Source organism: Pteronotus mesoamericanus, unplaced genomic scaffold (assembly GCF_021234165.1).
Source record: "Pteronotus mesoamericanus isolate MK-2021 breed Mesoamerican mustached bat unplaced genomic scaffold, CSHL_Meso_final contig_98, whole genome shotgun sequence".
In the NCBI taxonomy this organism is placed as follows: domain Eukaryota; kingdom Metazoa; phylum Chordata; class Mammalia; order Chiroptera; family Mormoopidae; genus Pteronotus; species Pteronotus mesoamericanus.
This window is the reverse complement of record NW_026555295.1, coordinates 2,743,652-2,765,567: the sequence shown is the minus strand read 5'-3', so window position 1 is coordinate 2,765,567 and position 21,916 is coordinate 2,743,652. Positions and strand designations below refer to the sequence as shown.

Below are 21,916 nucleotides of genomic sequence, written 5' to 3'. Positions count from 1 at the left end.
GTGAGAAGGGGAAGGACTAATCTGTTTGAGAATTTCAGCCACCTTGTGCTGGGTGCTGAAGGAAAAGCTAGGGAGAGCCTCATTGGAGAAGTCTATGAGTGAGGAGCCTGGGAAAGAGACAAGGATACCACATGCCTGCAGACTTACAAAGGGTGGGTGAGAAGCAGCAAGGACGAAGGACATGGGAAAAGGTAGCCTCTGAATTTGACTCATGCTCCTGGGCTTTCCAGAAGGCCCAAGGGTCCCTAAGGATCAGGCAACTGTGGCCCGAGTGATAGGAGGGCTGGGCACAGATGCCGGGAAAGATAAAGGGCTGCATCAGCCCTGGGACCCAGCACCTGGGAAGGCTGTCCCCGGAGGGCAGGCCTGGTGTTAGGTGGGAGGCTCCCTGGTCGGAGAGCCAAGGCAGGGCCTGGGTCAGGATGCTGGTAGGAAGGTGCCGCATGGGAAGTGAGGAAGCGTAGACCACAAAGTGTAGTGGTTAGGAACATGCATCCAGAACTCAACTTCTGCGTTTTAATCCCAGATCTCCTATTTTCTAGCTCCTTAATCTTGAGTTAAAACACAAATTCCCTGTTCTTCAGACTCCTCATCTATAAAATGTGGACAATAAAATTACTGACCTCTTAGAAATGTGATGAGCAGGAAATGAGTTGGCAAATATGAAGTGCTAGCACATAGTTAGCAGTCTTTATTAGCTAGGATTATTCTCTGGCTATTTGACCTGAGTGCCCACTCTATCTCTATCCCCACTGAGTTTTTTAAAAATCCATTCACTATATCACAGGGTCAATTTATTCACTTGGTCAAAACATCGACTACTGAAGCCAGTGAATTTGGGGCTCAATCTCTCTATAAATTCCATTAATGCTTCTTCTACATCAAAGATGGAGCAGACTTCTATCACAGACCACCCCCCAGCAGTGGGGCCGATGCCCTATAGGAAGGCAAAAGTTGCGGGGACCTCATTCATCCCCCCATTGAACAATCAGGTTGGACCCCACCATTCCACCATTCTTTAATTTTCTAAAACAAGTAGAGAAACTAAATATTTTCAATCCCAAGTTTCAGTCCCTCTCTTTCCACCCACCTTTCCATCTCCTCCAGCCGCTCCCACAAAGCTAACACTCCAAAGAAGGGACTCGACACTCCTGCTGCTCTGGAAAAAGGCTCAGCCTGTGATAACACAAGAGACATGAGGCCGTTGAAGGCAGGAGAACCACACGGCAGCTGGGAGCTCAGAGGCAAAGGTGTTGGCTGCCTGCAGTCGGTGTAAGGAGCTGCCAAGAAAGTGACTGTTTCTAGAGTGAGCCAACCAGGAGAGGAACAAAGCAGAACTTAGCAACAACGTAACTGAAAGACTGCCAGGTTCACCTCTCACACCTCCACCCACAGCCCAGCTCCTGCCTGGCTGGACCGCTGCTGCTTGGGAGGATTCACTGCCATCGCCCAGCAGCTGGGCGAATTCTGCTTACATGCGTTTCCCAAACAGTCCTGGGAGACTCTGGATCTTCCACAGTGGTGGGGGTTTGGGGCTCAGCAACAGGGCTCCAGGAGTGGAAATAATAACAACCCAGTGAAGAGTGAGACAGCCCAAAAGCGCTGTCCAGGGAAGTGAATCAGCTAGCTTTCTCATTTGGAAATGGACAGTTTGTGCTTGGGATGATGACTGATTCTTTTCTTAATCACTGTTGTTGAAATAAAACAACCATAAGGGTGAGCAGATTAAACCAGAGAAATTAAGGAATCCATGTACTGATAGGATGCATTTATCAAAATAGAGCGAGTTGTGGAGTCCTCACAACTTGCCCACCAAATTCCCAGACCACTTCCTACCTTAACCTGCATGGTAGCAAAATGGCCTCCACAAGAAGTCGCTCGAAGGGCTCTGTTCTCCCCTCGCAAGGATGATGGCCCAGTTGTGATGGCCCAGTTGTGATGGCCGAAGGACCAGGAAACACGTGGGTAAATCTGGCAAAGTCCAAAGAGATTTCCTTTGGCAGAAGGCTAGAATTAGCATGGAGAAGAAAATGGGAACGAGAGAGAGAGAGAGAGACAGAGACAGAGACAGAGAAGGAGGGAGGGAGGGAAGGAGGGAGAGAGAGAAGAGATATTAGCTAAAGAGATGGGACCTCCAAAGGCAGGGTGTGCAGGGAAAGCAGCCGCAGCCCCAAAAGGTCATGAGAGTTCAGCCTGACCACGCCGGGCCTTCAAAGAGATCCTTTCTCCCTGGGACCAGAGCTCACCTCAACTGACCTCCAGTCTTTTTCCATCTTCTTTTGACAAAGATCTATTTTATTTAATAGACATTTGTTTCAGTGCTATTTTGAACTTTTTTTTTTTTTTTTTTTTGGTCTTTTGTTGTTGCTGTCTTGATGTGGACTATTTTAATTGTTTTTCTTCTATCCTCCACTTTTTATTTTATTCCTTTTCTTTCTAATTTTCAGTCTTCTAGTTCTACCTTCCCTCTATTATTCCCTCTTACCTTCACATCCTACGTATTAAGCTTTATTCTTAAATGCATTCTTATTGTTTAAAAATTTTATACACAGAGTTATGTAAAGTAAAATGCCAAAATCCCTCCCCACGCATTTCCCCAGAGTTAAACACTCTTACCGGTTTAATGTGAAGGCCTTCAAGGCCTTTCTCTATGCACATACACACACAGACACACCAGAAACACACACACATACATTTAATTGTTTGTTTTTCAAAAATAGAATCATTTCATGTCTATCCTTCCATGTTGCTTTTAAACTTAAAAAATAAAATAAAGTGTATAATAGTGAGCATTACTATAAATAAGTATATTTAGATTCACCTCATTATTTTTTTAACACCAGTGCTGAATGTTATAAACATTTGAAACGTTTGCCTGTCTGAAGGGTAAAAATCTTTGTCTCTTACATCTCGTTGTTTGATTTGCATTTATCATATTAACAATGAGGTTGAACATTTTTTTTGTCGTTTATCATTTTTGTTGTTCTTTCTTTAAGTTGCCTGTCATATCCTCTGGCTATTTTTCTATTGGGTTATCTCTTTAAATTTATTTGTAATCACTCTTTCAATATTAAACCATGTCTATTGCATAGAGAGAGAGAGGCATTTTTTTCTCCAGGACTGTCCTTTGTTTTAAATTTTGTTTAGGATGCCTTCTGTCAAACAACATTTAAATTTTTCACATTGAAAAACTTGCCAATCTTTTCTAATATGGCCTCTGAGTTTCATTTTGTGCTCATGCCAATATTATAAAAATACTCTTGCATACATTTTTTGCTATTTTACAGCTTTAGGTTTGTTGTTATTTTTTTTCTACAACTGGAATTTACCTTTGAATATTTTATAGAATATGTATTCTACTTTTTTCCCCACAGTTCTACCTAGTTCTCTCAATGCATTATTCAATAATCAAATTTTTCCCATTACTATAAAATTCTACTTTTACCTTGTTCTAAATTCCTTACATATTTAGATTGGTTTTTTTCTTTTTTACTATTCCACTGATCCATTTGGGTATCCTTGCTCTAGCATTACATTATTTCAATAGGTTTTGATATTTAATAGAGTATTAGTCATAATTTAAAAATTCTCTTGATAATTTCATATTCCAGACACATTTTAGAATTTGTCAAGTTGCACCCCAATTCTTAAAAAAAAACAACCCTACACCTTACTGGTATTTTTTTTAATTCATAGGTACATTTCTAGACTTCCTAGTCTATTACATTTCTCTGCTACTTGTGATAAACTTCACTATTTACTCTAGATTTATAACTTGTCCTGATGTTAAGCAGCATGATTCTCCCTGTCCATCCTCATTGTTTTCAAAAAAGCATCTTGACTTGGTTCTTTGCAGTTTCATAAATATTTCATAATCAACTTGTCAAGAGCCACCACAGAAATATTAATATTGTGTTTGTTTACATTATCAATGAATTTGGGGAGGTCTGCTATCTTAAAATTTCTGAATTTTCAATATGTGAAAATGATGTATCTCTCCATTTAATTAAATCTTTGCATAATATCTTTCAATAAAATATCAATTTCTTTATAAAGATTTTACTATTTGTTATATTTATACTTCAGTACTTCATATTTTTGTTGTCTTGGAAAATGATAGAATTTTTAAAACTGTTTTGTTTTCTTTGTCTTTTACATTCCATTTTAAGACCATGGCTTTTCCAGGAAGGCCCCCACCAAGAAGTGGGCACAGAGAGGGTACCAGGGAACTGGCCATTTCTTCCCAGTTCCCCAGCAAGATTCTTCTCATGGGCAATTTTTGCCTAGAGCTCATCCCTGGGTTCACTGAAACTGTCAGATGTACCTTGCAGGCTGAAGCTCTCCTGCCCAGTCTTGCTTTTATCTCCCACACATGTTACTCCCAAATATACCCCTTACACCCTTAACTCCATCTTAATGTCTGCCTCACAGAGAACCCACTAACACTAACACATTGACATATTTATAATTCATATTGAGTCTTTTCATCCCCAAAACAATTCTCCCTATTTATTCTATTTTTAATGCTCTTCAGGAAAATTTTATAGTTTTCTTCATATTCATCTGGCACACTCTTGAGTTTATTACTAGATTTTTTAAGGTTTTGTTGTTGTAGTTGTTTTCGTAGATAAATTTGATCTTTTGTTCATACTTTTAAAAAATATTTTTTAAATCTTTGGTCACAGAAATTTGTAACTCATGTCTTTTCATTATCATTTATGTTTAAATTATTTTCCTTTTGATATCCTCAAAACAAACATAAAAGCAAACAACAATAACAAAAACCTACTTCCCTCATAGGAAATTAGATAAACAATCTGTGGTATATTCAAACAATGGAACATTACTCCATGATTTAAAAAAAAAAAAAGAATACTGATACATGCAAAACATGGAGGGTATAAATCTACTGACATTGTTTTGAGCAAAAAAAATCAGACACAAAGTAGTACATATTGAATTATTCCATGTGTGTGATGTTCAAAACCAGGCAAAACTAATCCAAAGGGATAGAATTAATAAAGGTGGTTAACTCAAAAGAGACAGTGTCACACCACCCTGTCCTTTCCCTACTGTCACGTGTATCAAACTTTTCTGTAATAATTGTTGAAGTGTCTGATATGCTAAATCCTTAATAAATATTTAGATGAATGAATAAATGAATCAATGAGAGCAAGCATTGGAAAGAAAAAGCTACTCATAACATTCAGGTCATGGTGACCAATCCCACCCCTCTAAGAGAAAGTGGCCAGAAAACACAGGGAGCGTACATGGGGGTGGGCAGTGTTATCCACTATTTCTTAACTGGATAGGCTGCTTCTCCCATCACCTCTCATTGCTGCCGTAAGTGCGTGTGCTTCAGCTGCCTAATGTGTTAATTCTAACTCTTAACTGTCAGACTGTGAGTAGAGCAAATAATATGACCCCATCTCACAGGTGAGAAAATGCAAGCACAGAAAGGATTGACCATTTGTTCAAGGTCACAAAACAAGCTAATAACAGAGGTCAGGTAGAATCAGTTTCCCTGACTCCCGGGCTGGAGATCAGTCCTCAACAATGGGTTCTCTAGCAGCCTGAAGGCCGCATGTCCCTGGTTTGGCCTTTATAGGAACTGGTGTTTAGAAGTCCCATTAAAGTTCCTTTCATTTCCTATCCACCCTGTAACAGACACCTGCTGTACAGCATTGATAAAGCCAGTTCTGTTCTGGGCCCCTGCTTGCTGCTGCCTGGGCAGGGGACCCCTGGAGCCCTCCCCCTCATATGCCGACTTAGTAAAGGTCCCTGTTGGAGTCTTCACGTGGCACACTGCATAAATGTGTGGGACACACCGGTTGCCAAGCTGAATATGGCTCCAGATTATTCTAGGAAACAAATACATTGTTTTGCTCTGGATTGCAGGAATTGCTAATTAGGGATTTTTATTTCGGGCTGCGTTCCTTGGAGCTAGCAGATGGAGTAGGCAACTTGCTCCAGGGGCAGTGTTTAGCAGAGGGAACTATCCGTTTCTACCCCTGCTATGCGAACATGCCAGAGTCCATTGCCACCTGACTCCTGCCCTCAGGGCTCCAGGTTGAGGCCTCTCAGTAGACTTCCTGGCCCCCAGCAGTTTCCTCTTCTCTGGCAGTGGCCCTCCAAACGCAATCAAAAGCCCCTAGGAGCCGCGGCCAGCGTGGCTCAGTTGGTTTGAGTGTTGTCCTGCACACCAAAAGCTGCTAGTGGTCTTATCAGCTATATATTACCCTGCCCTCTAGCCAGATAATTGCCCTAGGAGGGACTGCAGAGGCCTTTCCCCGGGAATTTGAGAACAAGAATCTATTTTTCACAGCAGTCTGACATAAAGTGCGCAGAATCCGCTAGGGGCCAGATTTTCAGTCTTCAGTGACAGAAAAGAGGAAGAGCTGAGAGCATTGAGAAAACTCTTAGCCCCTGGTCCCACTAGATCTTGAGGGGGTCCCCAAACCCTTGAAGGCTGGTAGTTTGACACTCCCTTAGGTTCTGTGAGCTGATAAATTCCATTTCTTTCTTTCTTTCTTTCTTTCCTTCTTTCTTTCTTCCTTTCTCTCTCTCTCTTTCTTTTTGGTCTAAACTAATTTAGGTTGCATTTCTGTTACTTGCAACCATAAGTCTAGCCTAATGGTTCAGGGACACACAGGCTATGGCTCAATGGCCCCCCTGTAGATAAACTGCCAGGGTATTGTGCAGTTACATTGTGCAATCCCAGTACACCGACCAATCCACTTCAAAGGACTTCAGGGAAAACCATTGCAAGATAGGGAGAAGGAAAGGTAAAAGACAATGAAATGAGCCCTGGCTGGTGTGGCTCAGTAGACTGAACACCAGTTTGGGAACTGAAAGGTCACTGGTTCAAGTCCCGGTCAGGGCACGTGCCTGGGTTGTGGGCCAGGTCCCCAGTTGGGGGCGTGTGAGAGGTGCCTGGGTTGTGGGCCAGGTCCCCAGTTGGGGGCGAGCGAGAGGCAACCGATAGATGTTTCTTTCCCCCTCTTCCTCCCTTTCCTAAAAAAAAAAAAAAAAAAAAAATTTAAAAAGACAGTAAGATGAGCTCAGGTGAGAGAAAGCAGGAGGAACCCAGGGAGAAGGGAAACATGCCAGGTAGGCTTAGCAGGGGTTTTTCCTCAGTTCTGTTCTACAGCTATAGCTTCTCATTCTACTCCCTTAGCCTCTTTTTCACCTCCTCAACTCATGAATTGAAAATCGATACTCTGAACACCATGACCTAAACAAATAAAAACATCTATTAAGATTCAAGTCCATTATTGCTCAAAAAGGGAAAACCAGGCTTAGATGACAAAGGGGTGGTGGGAGGCTCCCACCAAATGCCAGGGTGGGCAGCGCTGTGGGTAGGTCATTGTGTCCGATCCCTGCCTCTCACCCCGCTAGAGTCCGTCCTAGTCACACCTCCTCTGTGATCATCTACCTCTCAGCTCGGCCCAGTGTGCACTTTGTCCAAGGTGAGACGTAGACCGGAAGACAAGAGAAAGAATGACTTCCATCTCTCCCGGGGGAAAACGGCTCAGAAGTTGTCTTGGAAGACTCTGAGAAGCTTTTTCCTAGTGTACAGTCACCTTGCTCTCTTTCTTTCCATTTCCCTAATGACCCAAACTAGAAGGGACAAAAGTAAGGAGAGTACAGAAGGTTTCACATGCATTTCCCCACCCCAGTCCCAGCCAGAACAGCCTCATCTCCAGTGCCCACTGAGGGGAGGAGGTGCGTGAGGAAGCCTCCTACTCAGGTGTCTCTGGGTGAAGCACTAGCCACCCAGAAAGGGAAATACCAAGGCTCTGTGAAAAGATTCTTGTCCTTACTGATAATTTTTACAATGTAAATTAAAATATCACTGGAATGCCTCTTTCTGTGTTGCCAGTTTGCTCTCATATGTGCTATGCAGCCCCAAAATTGGAACAATCTTATTAGAAGAAGGTTTGACAATATAGATTATAATTTTAAATGTTGTGCCTTTGACTAGAAATTTCACTTTTTGGAACCTATCCTATGGTTATACTGTATGTTCAAATCTCGGCACCATCATTTACTAACCTTGTAAGGTTGCGCAATTTTCTTAACCTCCCCATCTGTGAAATCAAGATAATAATAGTACTCATCAAGTTGTTATGAGGAATAAATGGTGAGTATATGTAAAGCTCTCAAGCCCAGAACAGAGTCTGGCAGATTCAAAAATAAGTGGAAACGTGGGTCCTTGGAATATCTTGTGTCTTAATCATCTAAGTACTGAGCCATTAAAATTGTACAATCTCAGAAGAAGATTCTCCCTACTTTCCTAGCAGATTTTTATTGACCATCTTTGGAAAAATGGTGTGTGTCAGACCAAGTCATAAGCGCTGAGGTTGTGAACATGGCCTGCCCTCAAAGAGTTCACAGACGAATGATGGAGAAACACACCCAGTCACATGCCAAACAGACTTCACTCCAACACCATGACAAGAGTGGGCAGCAACAAATGGAGCCACGGCTGAAGAAATACACCAGGCCTTCTCTGTGCCAGTGAAGACAGGTACTGCATCGCACATGCACATTTTATCCCGAAGGGAGCGACCACTTCACAGCTCTGTCTTCCAACCTGCCAGTGTAACAAATGTATTATAGAAACTTTGCTTCTCTTGCTTGAAGAATTCAAACAATGTATACAGTCAAAATAAAATAGAGAATTTAAAATCTCTTGTATTTGGGGGGCAGTTGGAAAAGCTCTCAATACCTGATAAATAGTGCTCATTGTGAGTGGTATATAAATGTTAGCTAGCATACTGTATTATTATTACCCCATCAGTGCACCAAGTATACATAAAAGGCTGTGCGGAACCAGATTCTTTACAACAATGAAAAACGGGAAACTATCAAATTAAAAACTTATGTATAGCTACATAATGAAATATTCTGGGGCAGTTGTTAACAAAACTATAGATTAGTCTGTACCATGATCAGGGGAAAAGAAAAACCATGCAAGGTGTAATGTTAACTATAAGAGGGTGTATAGTATGCTGCCATTGGTATAAATAGTGATGATGACAATGATGCTATGACTGAATAGATGAATGTTGAATGAATGTGCAAGACCTATAGAAATCAACCTGAAAGCATTTAAATAGACATATATCTGGGTATAGAATTGAGAAAGATATTTTCTTTTTTTTTTTTTTGCATTAAAAACTTTAACATGTTTGCCTTTTTCCAATGAGGCTGTATTATTTTAGTGGGCATTAAAAAAAAATAATGACAGTAAGGACTCAAACCATAAACCAATGGGCCCTGGGCAGGGGAGAGGGAGGGACAGGGAAGGACCCTGATATTGGTCCCTTTCCTCAGGGACAGATGATCAGACTCATTCTTCCCTAGTGGTCAGTGAAGGCTGGGCGTCTGGCAGGGGCCTCAAGGCGAGTAGTCGTGTACTGCAGAGGTTGCAGTTGGAGACAAATTTCATCTCAGCTGCAGCCTCATCATTACTCCTTGTTCTTTGTTCCTTGTTCCTTGCTCCTTGTTCCTTTGACAGCTGGATCCTGCCTCTGTCCCTGTTCTTAAATAAATCCTTTAGGAAGATAAAAAAAGAGGGAGTGGAGGGGGCAGGATGGGAGAAAAGAAGAATTGACAGGAAAGCGGGGAGAGGGGAGGCAGAGACGCCAGAGAAGACTGGGAGATGCTCTTCCTGCATCTCCATGGCCCCGGGAAGAGGGATGTGGAACTGCTCCTCTGCTCTGTCAGGAGTCGCCATGGAGACTGAGTGCTGGCCTCTTCATGATTAATACGCCGAGGCAGCTGTCTTCTTGGAGTCTTTTAAAATACATACACTATTATTTGAACACAATGATATTTAGAGCAGAAAGATCAAGGTGGATGGGGGAAGGGCAGTAGCATTACCAGAACAAACGACAGGGGCTGGGCTTACTCCTCCTGATCTCCCATTTCTCCCTCCCTGGATTGAGAACTTCCAGTGCGGCATCAGCTTCTGAAGGGCCCTCCTAGTGCCTGGCACAGGGCTGTGCTCAATGAACATTTGATGAATGAATTTGTTCATTCATTAATTCATTCACCAGTTGTTTGTTCAGTGCTTGTCTAGAAGGTAAACTCTCCTCCCCCTCCCTTTTGCTGTAGAAATTGGGACTTTCCTCTCACTCCCCCAAAGACCACACACACCATCACTGCCACCACCACCACCAACTTCACATTGGCTTCCAAGGACCTTGGAGGCGCTCCTCCTCAGTACACGTCTAACGTGGCCCGCAGTGTTGCTATGCATGGCAGTCATTCCAGGGATTCTTGCAGGGGTGGACACCAGCCAGGTCGAGTTTGCACATTATACCCTACCTGAAAAGCTAGCAGGAGATCCTCCATGTAAAGCCATTCTAGAGTGAATCCTTTTGTAAAATGAATGATCTTTTCCTAAATTATCTTGTGGAGTAGGTTAGCCTGGGCCTGACTCTCACTCCCACCAATGAATAGAAGAGTAACCATGAGCAAGTTATTTAACCTTTTTGAATCCTGTTTCCTTATCTGTGAAATGGGTCTACAATTTCTTTCTCCATAGAGCTTTTGTGATGATTAAGTGAAATGTTTGTGAAGTGCCCAAGGTATGTGATTTCCCTTTTTGCCATTGCATAAATTTGTGTTTTTATATCTGAAGTGTGAATTAACGTGTAGCTCATAGGTCTAAACTCCTCTCTCTTCCATCCCCTCCCAATGACTTTTATTCTATCTGGGCCCAGAATCTCTTTTTAAACTGTTAAAATTGGGGGGTGCGGACAAGAGGGGTTGTTCTGGGAAGGACCACAAAATGTCCATTCCCCTTTTATATATCCTCTTCTTCCTCAAGAAACGAAATGCAGATGCAACTGCCCTCCACCGGTAACCATCTGTGTATGAGTGTGTTTGTGTGTCCACTGAAAGTGAGTGCTGATAAGAGGGTGTGTGCCAGCCCACACTCAGAGAACAAGCTGTGTTCCCCATCTCCTCTCCTACTCACTCCTCCCTCCCCAGTTCTGCCCCCAGGCCTGGCCTCTAACAAGAGAAAGTTGGGGGGAGTTGGACCCTTGTCTTAATGCAGACCTAACCCAAGGGCGTTTGGCAGAGAGTAGCAATGGCCTGGGAATTTGCCAAAGGAGTAGGGGAATTATCCATGACTAAGATGGAAGAGGAATGCTGTGGCAGAGGGCAGAACAGCAGAAGGGACAGGGAACCTGGGGCTGGCCAATCTGGCCCGACGGGGAAACCTGGGGAGCCCTGGACACCTGCCTAGCCAAACTCCCCTGCTCCCCCTCCCTCCTAGGCAGCAAAATGCCAGAATGGATTTGAGACATGTGTGCCCTGCATGTCTGGTGTGGGCTCACCTGGTCTTGGCAATGCAGTTGGATTATATTCAAACTTAGGTCTGAAATAGAGTTTAAAAGAAATAGTCTTCTGTGTGTCTAATCCTTACAGACATGTGTGGGGTTTCTGTGTTTCCTACATGCAAATATATGTGCTGCTAACATAAAACTGTATGTGTGGCACTTGTCAGAACATGCTACATGTGCATGACTCAGAGAAAACCTTTGTATGATTTCCAGACACCAGGAGATGAACGTGTGCCTGGATGTGTTTTGCAAGTGATCATGTGATGTCATATTCCAAGAACACACTTGTAGGGTCCTTACAGGTTAGGGAATGAGCAATGAGGAAAAGCAATGTATCTTGGGGTCCTGGCAGAATAAAAAACAAAGTCTACCTTGTAGTCCAGAGTAGCCACTTAAGGAATGAACATTGAGAAGCGGAATGAATGAATGTTTGGATGATGGACATTGGGTGAAAAGTCAGAGAATCTGGCGGGGTTTGGGTAATCTTGGCACTCTCTCTTGAGAAGGAGAGTATCGGTCAACAAGGGAGGCTGGGAGATACACTGCCAGTCACGCTGTAGCCCATCACCCTGAATGGCTTTGTTCTCATTCTTAGGAGAGTAGAGGAGGAAACCCCAGGCTTGCCCTCCCCACCTTCTGGCACCCAGAATCCTAAGAACTGATGCTTTTTGTAAAGAAAAATATGCTACCCCATGTGTTTATTTAATCCCCTACGTTGGTTCCAGAAAGGAGGTAAGTGAGCTATAACACAAAATAAAATTTAATTTAAAAAAAAAAGATGAGAAAATAAGACAGAGGGAAAACCACAGCAGGATAAGATCAGGAGAGTAGGCACACTTCTTTGTGGAAGTTGCCTGACATGCAGCCAGGATTCACAGCCTCTTTAAGGTTTTGGGTTTTTGTTTAAGCTTTTCAAAAGGAGCCTAGTGACTCCCTGATTCCAAGGAAACATATCCTGTGTGTTGCAGGAAACAACATCCCTTCATTTATACGAAGGCAGAAAAAAGTTCTAAAGAATTCTCTCACACCTTGCAGGTGAAGGGAGAGAGAGCAGGAATTGGCCATACTTCTCTGGTGGACAATTTGCCAGCAGTCCTTCAAAATTCTACACAGCAGTTGACCCCAATTTATACTCATTGCAATTTATCTCATAGATATGTTCACATATATATAGTAAAGATCGTTGAGTACAACAATGTGGGTAAAAGCAAAAGGCTGGAAACTGCCTATATAATCATGGATAGTAGATAAATTGACCTCTGTTACAAAGGAGTATTGCACAGCCTTAGAAAAGAATGACTGAGCTCTTCATATGTGGATTTAGAACAATTTCTCAGCTATTATAAACTGGAAAAAATATATTGTAGGACAGTGTGTACTCTTATATATGCATATTTGCTTCTGAAAGAATACACAATAAGCTTAGATGCGGCTACCTCAGGAGGTAGGAGGGTAGAATAGAGATAAACTTTTACTTTTCAATTAAGAATATACCCTTCGGTACTGACTTTCTCTCGCCATTAGCAAGTAGTATAATCCTTTATAATTTAAATGTTATTTTTCCTAGAATAAACTTTAAAAAACTATTTTGAAAATTAAAAACACACGTATAAGCAAATTACGAATAATGACAATAATCTCTCTGGCTTACCGAGTGCCCCAGTGCCTATAACTTAATATGCTCTAACACAGTCACTCTGTATAACAAATTTATGTAGACACATACACATTGCTCCATTTAAGAGGTGGGAAAACTGACGTTAGGGAGATTACATGACACAACCAGTAAGTGGCAAAGAGTGGATTTGATTCCCAAATCGTGTAACCCCCAAACCCACGCTGTCTTTCCTCGCCGTCCTTCGTCCTCTGCCTCCAGGCGGAAAATGCACTTACGGGACGACCCTCCCCACGCGGCGGACCGACCCAGCCAGGGGCACACGCTGCCCCAGCGCGCACGGAGCTCCACGCTCAGGGAGCGCGCGCGCACGCCGCGGCGCGGGCCCGGCGGCGGCGGCGGCGACGTCACAGCCCGAGCTTTCCTTTTCGGGAGTCCCCGGCACACATCCTGTGTCCATGTTTGGGCATTTACGTCACAGCGGCAGGGCCGGGGCCTCCCGAAATGGCAGTGGCCCCGGGAGTCGGAAGCCCTGAGCCAGCGCAGCCGCCGCTATATAAGTGGGGGGGCCGGGCTTTGGGGGGAGCCCGGCTGCGCTTTGGAGAAGCGAGAAGCAGCCTCTTGAGGCCCGTCCCAACGAGTAAGAGCGCCACGGCCCCCCGACCCCTTTTCCTGAAGTGAACGCCCGGAGCCAGGAGCCCGGGCGCCTGGGTCTGCGAGGCGCGGAGCGCCCCGACAGCCGGCCTCCCCGCCGTCCACGCGTCCCCAAGCCCAGCGGGAGAGGCCCCCGGCCCCCCGCAGCCGCCGCCGCAGCCGCGCCATGCTCCACCTTAACGAGTTTTCCGGCCCCGACGCGCTTCTGGTCAAGTCCTCCGAGGGCTGTTGCTCGGAACCCAGCAACGACCTGCCCCGGCTGCCGGCCAGGGACGCGGCCGCTGGCTACACCGGAGGTAAGGAGCGCGGCCGGGCTTGCTCAGACGGCGGCGCAATGCGGGGGCGCACGGTGCCTGAGAACAGACAGGGTTTGGGACGCAGCAGGTGTGGGGGTAGGGATCGTAGGAAGCTCGGGGGATTCTTGGGGTGCGCACCGCCATTGTCACCCCCATCGGACCGCCAGCGCCTCCACAGGAAATTGTGCGTGTATCAAGGTGTCCTTTTTGCCTGTACACGTGTGTTTTGCGTGTGCATGTTTTTGTGTGCGTCTTGGGGCGTTTGCCGACTCCTACTGGATCAGAATGTGCAAAAAGGCACTTTATATGTCAGTGCGCACCAAGAGAGCCTGTGTAAGGTCTGCAGACTCTGAGGCGCGCCCTTTTTTTGTGCCCAGAGTTGATTCCTGCTCCTTCCTCAGCAGGCGACTTCTTGAGCTGGGCTTTGAGCAGCTGCGGCACCGGGGGAGACTTAGCCGACTCCTGCTTCCTGGAGGGGCCTGCGCCCACACCCCCTCCCAGCCTCAGCTACAGCGGTAGCTTCTTCATCCAGGCAGTGCCCGAACACCCGCACGACCCGGAGTCACTCTTCAACCTCATGTCGGGCATCCTAGGCCTGGCACCTTTCCCCGGCCCTGATGTGCCAACATCCCGGTCTCCACTGGACGCCTCTTTTCCCTCAGGCCCCGACGCCTTGCTGTCGGGTCCGCCGGACCTTTACTCCCCAGATCTGGGAGCTGCCTCCTTCCCAGAGGCGTTCTGGGAGGCCTCGCCGTCGGCTGGCGCCCCCTCGCAGTGCCTGTATGAACCTCAGCTCTCCCCACCCGACGTCAAGCCAGGCCGCCGGGCTCCTCCGGCCTCCCCAGCGCTGGACACTGCCTCGGCCTTCAAAGGTCTCTACGCTCCCTGGGAGCTGCTCCCTGGGAGTTGTGGCTCCCAGGGAGGTTACCAGGCCGCCTCCGAAGCCCGTTTCCCCTCGATGGGGGCCAAGATTGAAGATCTCCTGTCTATCAGCTGCCCCGCGGAGCTGCCAGCTGACTCGGCCAACAGACTCTACCCTACAGGGGCTTACGACGCTTTCCCGCTGGTCTCGGGTAACTTAGGGGAGGGGGCTGAGGGCCTCCCGGGGCTCTTGACCCCTCCTAGTGGGGAAGGAGGGAGTAGCGGCGACGGCGAAGAGTTTCTGGCCGTTACTCAGCCTCAGCTTTCCCCACTGGGCCTCCGCAGCGCCGCGGCAGACTTCCCGAAACCTCTGGTGGCGGACATCCCTGGGAGCAGTGGCGTGCCAGAACCTCTTGGACCGCCGGCTCCATTCCCCCCAGTTAAGGCGCGGCGCAAAGGGCGCCGGGGCGGCAAGTGCAGCGCACGCTGTTTCTGCCCGCGGCCGCACGCCAAGGCTTTTGCTTGTCCGGTAGAGAGCTGTGTGCGTACCTTTGCGCGTTCCGACGAGCTCAACCGTCACCTGCGCATCCACACGGGCCACAAACCCTTCCAGTGCCGCATCTGCCTCCGCAACTTCAGCCGCAGCGACCACCTTACCACACACGTGCGCACTCACACAGGCGAAAAGCCCTTTGCCTGCGACGTGTGCGGCCGCCGCTTCGCGCGCAGTGATGAGAAGAAACGGCACAGCAAGGTGCACCTCAAGCAGAAGGCGCGCGCAGAAGAGCGGCTCAAGGGCCTTGGCTTTTACTCATTGGGCCTCTCCTTCGCTGCCCTGTGAGAAGAAATAGGTGTGTAGATTGGGGCGCCGCTGCCAAGCGCTCCAGAAAGGACAAGACCCGTCCCCCTTCTCTTCTCTTCTCTTCTCTTCTCGGCCCGCCCTGGGTCTGGCCTCTAGTCTGGCTTCCAAGTTCCTTTGAAGCTCCCGCCGCATACTTTCCGTTCAGCACCAGCTCCGTGGACAGCTCCCGCCGTCTAGGCTCTGTTTCCGCGTGAGCCGCGCTCGGGGGAGTCCTGTCAGACCACCCAACTAAGCAGGCATTTCTTCGGGATTCAAGACCACGTTTCGTACCTGGCGCACGCCCTACGCCGTCCCCTAGTCCCCCGCCCCGCCCCCAGACAGGCTGGGGCAGCGCCGAGCCGGTCTCGAGCGGTATTTTGTACAGCAATGTCGTTTCCAGCAGCCATTGGATGTAACGTTTTGCTTTGGGGTTATTTCCTTTTGTTGTTAATTTTTGTAAAGCAGACGCTACTCTCAAGCAGTTGGCAAAACTGTTTATTTTTGCAATTAAAATTATTGTGCTAAAAGCTTACTGAATCTGCCATACAAACTCTTGACCCTTCTCCGCAAACTCCCCTTCCCTCCCAGAGAACATGTGCCAGAAAAGCGAGGAGTTCCTCACACTCATGGAGTCATTTCCCACCTCCTGTCAGGCACTGTGGCACATAGGAGGTATTCAATAAATGTGTACTGAGTTGACAAATGAATTTAATCACAGCTAGCCTAAGGGCTCAAGGTGTTTCTGGAAGTTTTGCATACATTAACCCCCCTTAAATCCTCACAGCCTTGAGTCCAGCGTTCATATGCTCCATTTCCAAGATCCAGGAAACAAAATAGTTTACTTTCTGGGTAACCCAGCCAGGAACAGACACAGTCAAACTCAGATCTCTCTAGCTTCAAAGCCAGTGCTTTTCCACCGCCCCCTGCCCTCCAGAATGGCAGAGACTCAGCTTAATAGCACTGTTTGGAACGGCTTCCCACCAATAGGTGAAATAGGTTCCACAGCTAGAGGGAGCCCCAGGCAGTAAGGACAGCAGCAGAAGACTGCAGTACTTCAGTGCTGTCTGCGCACCACCCGTGTGCTGGTGGTCACAGAGGCTCCAGCAGGTGCCCGTGCATCTGTATGAGACTCACATGCTATCAGTGCCAAAAGGGATTCAGCATTCATCTACCAGGGGTGTCCAACCTTTTGGTGTCTCTGGGCTCCATCGAAAGAAGGAGAGTTGGCTTGGGCCACACATTAAATACATTGTGACACATAGGAAAAAAAAATCTCATAATGTTTTAATTAATTTTACAGTTTTGTGTTGGGCCACAGGCTGGACACCCCTGATTCCAGACTATTGATGGCAGACCCAAGCCTAGAGAAGAGAGGGCGCTTGCCAGAAGGTCATAGCCACCTTAGTTGCTCTTTCCACAGAGGATCTTCCCCAGGAGGCAGCAGCCCCCTTACTGCCCTGTTCTGCACCTGCCATACCCCTTTTCTCTAACTCTTCTCCAGGTAAATTCTATCATGGCTTTGCAGGGGAGGGGGCAGCTAAGAGGGTGGTGAGGAAAGCGTGATCCTGTAATGGGGAAGGTGGGGTTTCACTCAGCCTCTCTTCACTCCCTGAACTCTCAACCCAAATTTTTATGCTCTTTCTAGCCACCTCTGGCAAATCTTGGGACACTAAAAGCTTATCATGCATTCCATCTCTCCTCTCCAACAAGTCCTGTCTGCTAAGGAAAGGATAGGGCCTTTGGGGGAGCTTCTTTCTTTTCTCCACTGAGGTGTGCTATTCTTGAATTAAGAGAGCCTTACAGCGCTGACCAGTGTGGCTCAGTCGGTTAGGGCATCATCCTGCACAGTGAAACGTTGACTGTTTGATTCCCAGTCAGGGCACATGCCCAGGTTTGGGTTCAGTCCCCAGATGGGGTGCATACAAGAGGCAACCGAATGCTTCTCTTTTGCATTGATGTTTGTCTCCCTCTTGTTCTCCCTCCCTTCCCCTCTTTCTAAAAAAATAAAATCTTTAAAAAAAATTTTTTTTAAAGATGGAGCCTTACAGTCCTGTGGTGCCAGATCTACTCAGCTTCTGATCCTTTCGCTTCTTTATCCCTTTACCCTCCAGCCCCACAGTCCAGTTGGCCAAGACAAAATTATCAAGTCAGAAGATTTACCCATTTCTCTTCCCAAGTGTTAAGTGCTTTCACATGGTTGAGTATCTTGCATCTAATAAATCAGTTTGTGATAAAGAATTCAATATTACCTCTTCTAGGAGAGTTAACATTTTTTAACAAGTAGCCTGCAGAGGGCAATGTTTAACCCTAGAGAGAGGCTCAAATGATGCATGGAGACAAGAAAATGATGACTGTTATTATCTTACTGTTTAAGTGACCACACCTTTCATTTATAGGCATGGACCACCTGACTTCACCTTCCACGCTGTGTAAGTAAGGAAGAACACAAAGGTTCAGATTTCAAGCAACGGGTCCCAAAACACACAACCTGAACAAAGGAAGAAGGGCAGACCAGCTGTGGGTGGGTGGCATCCACCAACCTCGCCCTTGCCTGCTTCAGCAGCACTCCATCAAGTGCTGCCTGCTTTATCGTGCCCCATCTCGTCTTCACACTCATCTAGGCCTAATATCACTGATGAGAAAATTGACTTAGTAGTAGTGCTAATGCCAGAGCCCAGCCTAGGTCTAGAACCCTCAGCTGAGGTGTCTCTCCTATTACTTCCAAGGGAAACTGCTGCATTTTCTAGAGTGTCCACTAGGGATTCTGATAGAAAAGAATGTTAAGCAGGAGATGGAAAGAATCAAAATCAAACAATCAGAAAATCAACCCAAACCTAGGACCCAAGCAGAATTAGGGATTAACAGAGAGCTCATTTTCTTCACTTGCTTCTCTCTTTAATTTGGTCCTCATAATGCGGGTGTCTCCTAGATTTGGCTCTGAGCTCTCTCCTTCTCTATTTCAACACTCTCCTTGGAGAGCACATTCATCTATCACTGCCACCCTGATGGCTTCTAAGTCAGCCAGCCCTGGTCCCTGCCCCAGCTGCAGCCCCGTGGCTCTGACTGATGAATCTCTGTGTGGGTGTCCCACCACCATTTCAAGTACAATCTGTCTAAAATCAAATCATTCTTCCATATACCCAATTTTTGCTTATGGTGACCATTATTTGATTCCCTAAACTCACTTAAATAACTGTTTCTGTGGGATTCACGTTTGACCCTCTTCCCCCACATCCAGTCTGTTGCTCACACCTATTGAATCTCATTGAAGTTCTTCAGGACCTTACCTACTTTCGTTCATGGCATATTGTTGTCTTTTATGTGTTGTAATTTTTATCTGGTATACTGATCTCCAGTGAGGGTTTACTTGGGCAGTAATACTCTGTGGCCTGGGTTGGGGGTATGTTTCTCCTGAGCAATTTTTTATTTGTTTGTGTCAAGGACTCCAAGCATATCAACTAATGGAGACCAATGTTTATGTTAATTTCTTGGCCTGACGTTCCTGTACCATGCAGGTGTGGAGTTCAAACTCGAATTCATGCGGTTATAAATTCTCAGAGGCAGCTCCTTCTACTCTAAGCAGAACCCAGGTCAGGACAGACAAGGAATTACGTGTATTCCTCCCTCCCCATACTTCCTGGGGCCACTCACCGCCCATCACATGCTCACATTCCTTGGTCTCGGCTTCTTTGTTTTGCTGCATGTAGATTTCCTTTCCTTTCTTGCAAGCTCTACTAAGCATTTCCAGTGTCTGTTATATTTTGTGAATCAGTCCACATATCATGTAGCAGGAGGGTTTGGAGGTTATCTCTTCAACAATATTGCTGAAAACTGAAGCCAGAAGGTGATGATTTCTCTATTAAAACATTTCCCACATTATCCACTCTGCGCCTATTGCCAACACCTAAGTCCGTGCTACCCTCCACATTCATGAACACGTTGGCTGTGACAATCACATAGAATCTCATACTAACAGGTAGTTCGGAGAAGCTTATCAGAACATCCTATCTGACCCCTCATTGTATAAAGGAGGAAACTGAGGCCCATCAGATATGGGGATTTTCTTAAGGGCACACAGATGCTAAGAGATACTAAGTGGGTCTTGAATCTGGACCTTCTAGTTCCACGACCAGTGCATACCCACATCCCACAAGTATTATTGAGTGCCAACCGTTTGCTGGGCCAGTTGCTCCCAACTTTTTTCCTTTCCAGTGCACCTCAGGAATTTGATACACACACATCAGTAACAAAGGCTCACGCAGAGTCCTGATTCTCACCCTGGAGAGACAGGGAAGAGGAATAAGAATCTTGAGGAGGTGGGATATGGGGGAAAGTTTGAAAAAGCAAATGAGAATGTCTTCTATTTCCTCCCCTTCCACTCCAACCCCTGCGCGCTGTTTGAAACAAGCCTGCACTATATCACATTTCTTCCTGTGGTCCCTCCGCCTCCTTTCTCTCTCCCTCCATTCCACATTGCACATCACTACTGCTGTAATTTCCTTAAAACATTATTCATGGTGTTTTATCCCAAACTGACCATAGCTTCCATCTTCCTATAAAAAAAATACACTGCATTTAAAACCTTCCATATCTGACCCAAATTCATCTTCTACCTTCCTCTGTCATCTCTCCCTTTGCTTTGCCCTCTCTCCTTCCCTCGTATATTATTGAAATCCTCCCACCCTCAAGCTCCTTCCAGGGCAGAGACCTTGTTTTATTCACACTGTGGCTGCCATTATCACCAAGCCTACTGTCTGGCACACTTAGATGCTTAATTATTGTGTGGACCCATGGGCAAAAGAGTGGAGATGGCTAACCACCTAAAAAAAAAGGAGAAGGGGTAAAGAGGAAGGAAGAAAGGTGGTTAGAGAGCATGAAGCAGGGAAAGGATGAGAAGGAGAGACGGGGAGAAGCAGGATTGAGGTCCTGAACCAAGCCATTGGGTCCCCTGAGTGGGACCACACCTCTGACTGTTCAATTCTTGCTGAGCCCATGATTCTCTGCCTTAGCTTTGGGCCCCCAGATGTGTTTGTCGTTCAGTTCTCTGTCTTTTGGTTTCACTGGCCCACATGGAGTGGGATTCAGTTTAACATTTTTAGAACTGTGGTTCCCATAACAACCAAGCAGGAACTGTTGTCTGAAATGTAGCATGGGCACACATGCTCACACACACATACCTGCACATATACAAACATATGCACACCCACACACATGTGCATTCACTCATACACACACACACACAATGTACATCCACATGTACATACATGCATGCCTTCGGACATGCACATGCTCGTAAAGGTATATACCTGCATGCACATGCATGCATGCACACATACACAAAAGCATGTATATATACACACAAGCATGCCCCAAATTGTTTTTGCATACAGAAAGCACAGAGTGAAGACAAACATACATCACTAGGACAGAGGTAACATCAAGGCAATATATGGGTATTTTTGGCTTTCTTTAAAAGCAGGTGGATTTAGGTAATCAGCATTTGGGCAGGAGAAGGCTCAGTAGGCTTAATACAGCAAAGGGGTGGCAGGAAGCCACTATATTTAAGCATAGACTTTGGAATTAAGTAACTTGAGGTCAAGTCCTGACTGTGTCATTTTTTGAGCTCTGAACTTAACTTCCCCACCTGTAAAGTGGGGATAATAATAATATCTGCTAGATAGGTTCATTAGGATGATTGAATGCATAAAAATGATTAATATGATGCTTACCACTTGGTTAATAGGAGCTGTTATCATTAGGTCTTAGGAGAAGTGATTTCTTATTTGTTCAAGCTAAGAAGATTTTCTGGAGGAGGGAAGAACTCAGGGACCAGGGGAAGGAAGAGGAGACATGCGGCAGGGGGGAGTTTGACCCATCTGGCCACCTTTCGGCCTCAGTCCTTACTAAATTTGCCTCTTCCCAAGAGCCACCTGACAAATCTAAAAATTATCGTTTCTGACACTAAATGCCCAATGCCTCTGCCTTAGCTGGAGTAAGATGGGGTCAAGGACAGTCCCAATCAGCCTTACCTATTAGAGAATCCTGGGGCTGTGCTGGATTTCTGCTCTGCTGTGGCTGAACTGCCCCTCATGGCCTTGGTGCTCAACCCTGCCCAAGCTGGTCTCTGTGCCTTTACCCCTTCACTACCCGTAGCCTGAAATGCCATCTCTCCTTCTCCTCATCCAAAGGTCAGCTTATCCCTGGGCTTGGTAGCCTCAATGCCCTGATTTCTCAGGCCCCACGCAGCGCTGTGGATTTCCTCCAAACCTAGGACAGCCAGACCGTTCAT

The 21,916-nt window shown here is 46.2% G+C and overlaps 1 protein-coding gene across 1 annotated transcript; it reads left to right on the top strand.

Moving 5' to 3' along the window:
* Nucleotides 1-13,780: 13,780 nt before the first annotated feature.
* On the top strand, nt 13,781-15,627 carry EGR4 (early growth response 4). Its single transcript, XM_054586946.1, has 2 exons — nt 13,781-13,925; nt 14,327-15,627. Exons 1-2 carry the CDS (start codon nt 13,796-13,798, stop codon nt 15,625-15,627), a joined length of 1,431 nt encoding a protein of 476 aa, XP_054442921.1. The 5' UTR covers nt 13,781-13,795.
* The last annotated feature ends 6,289 nt before the right edge of the window (nt 15,628-21,916 follow it).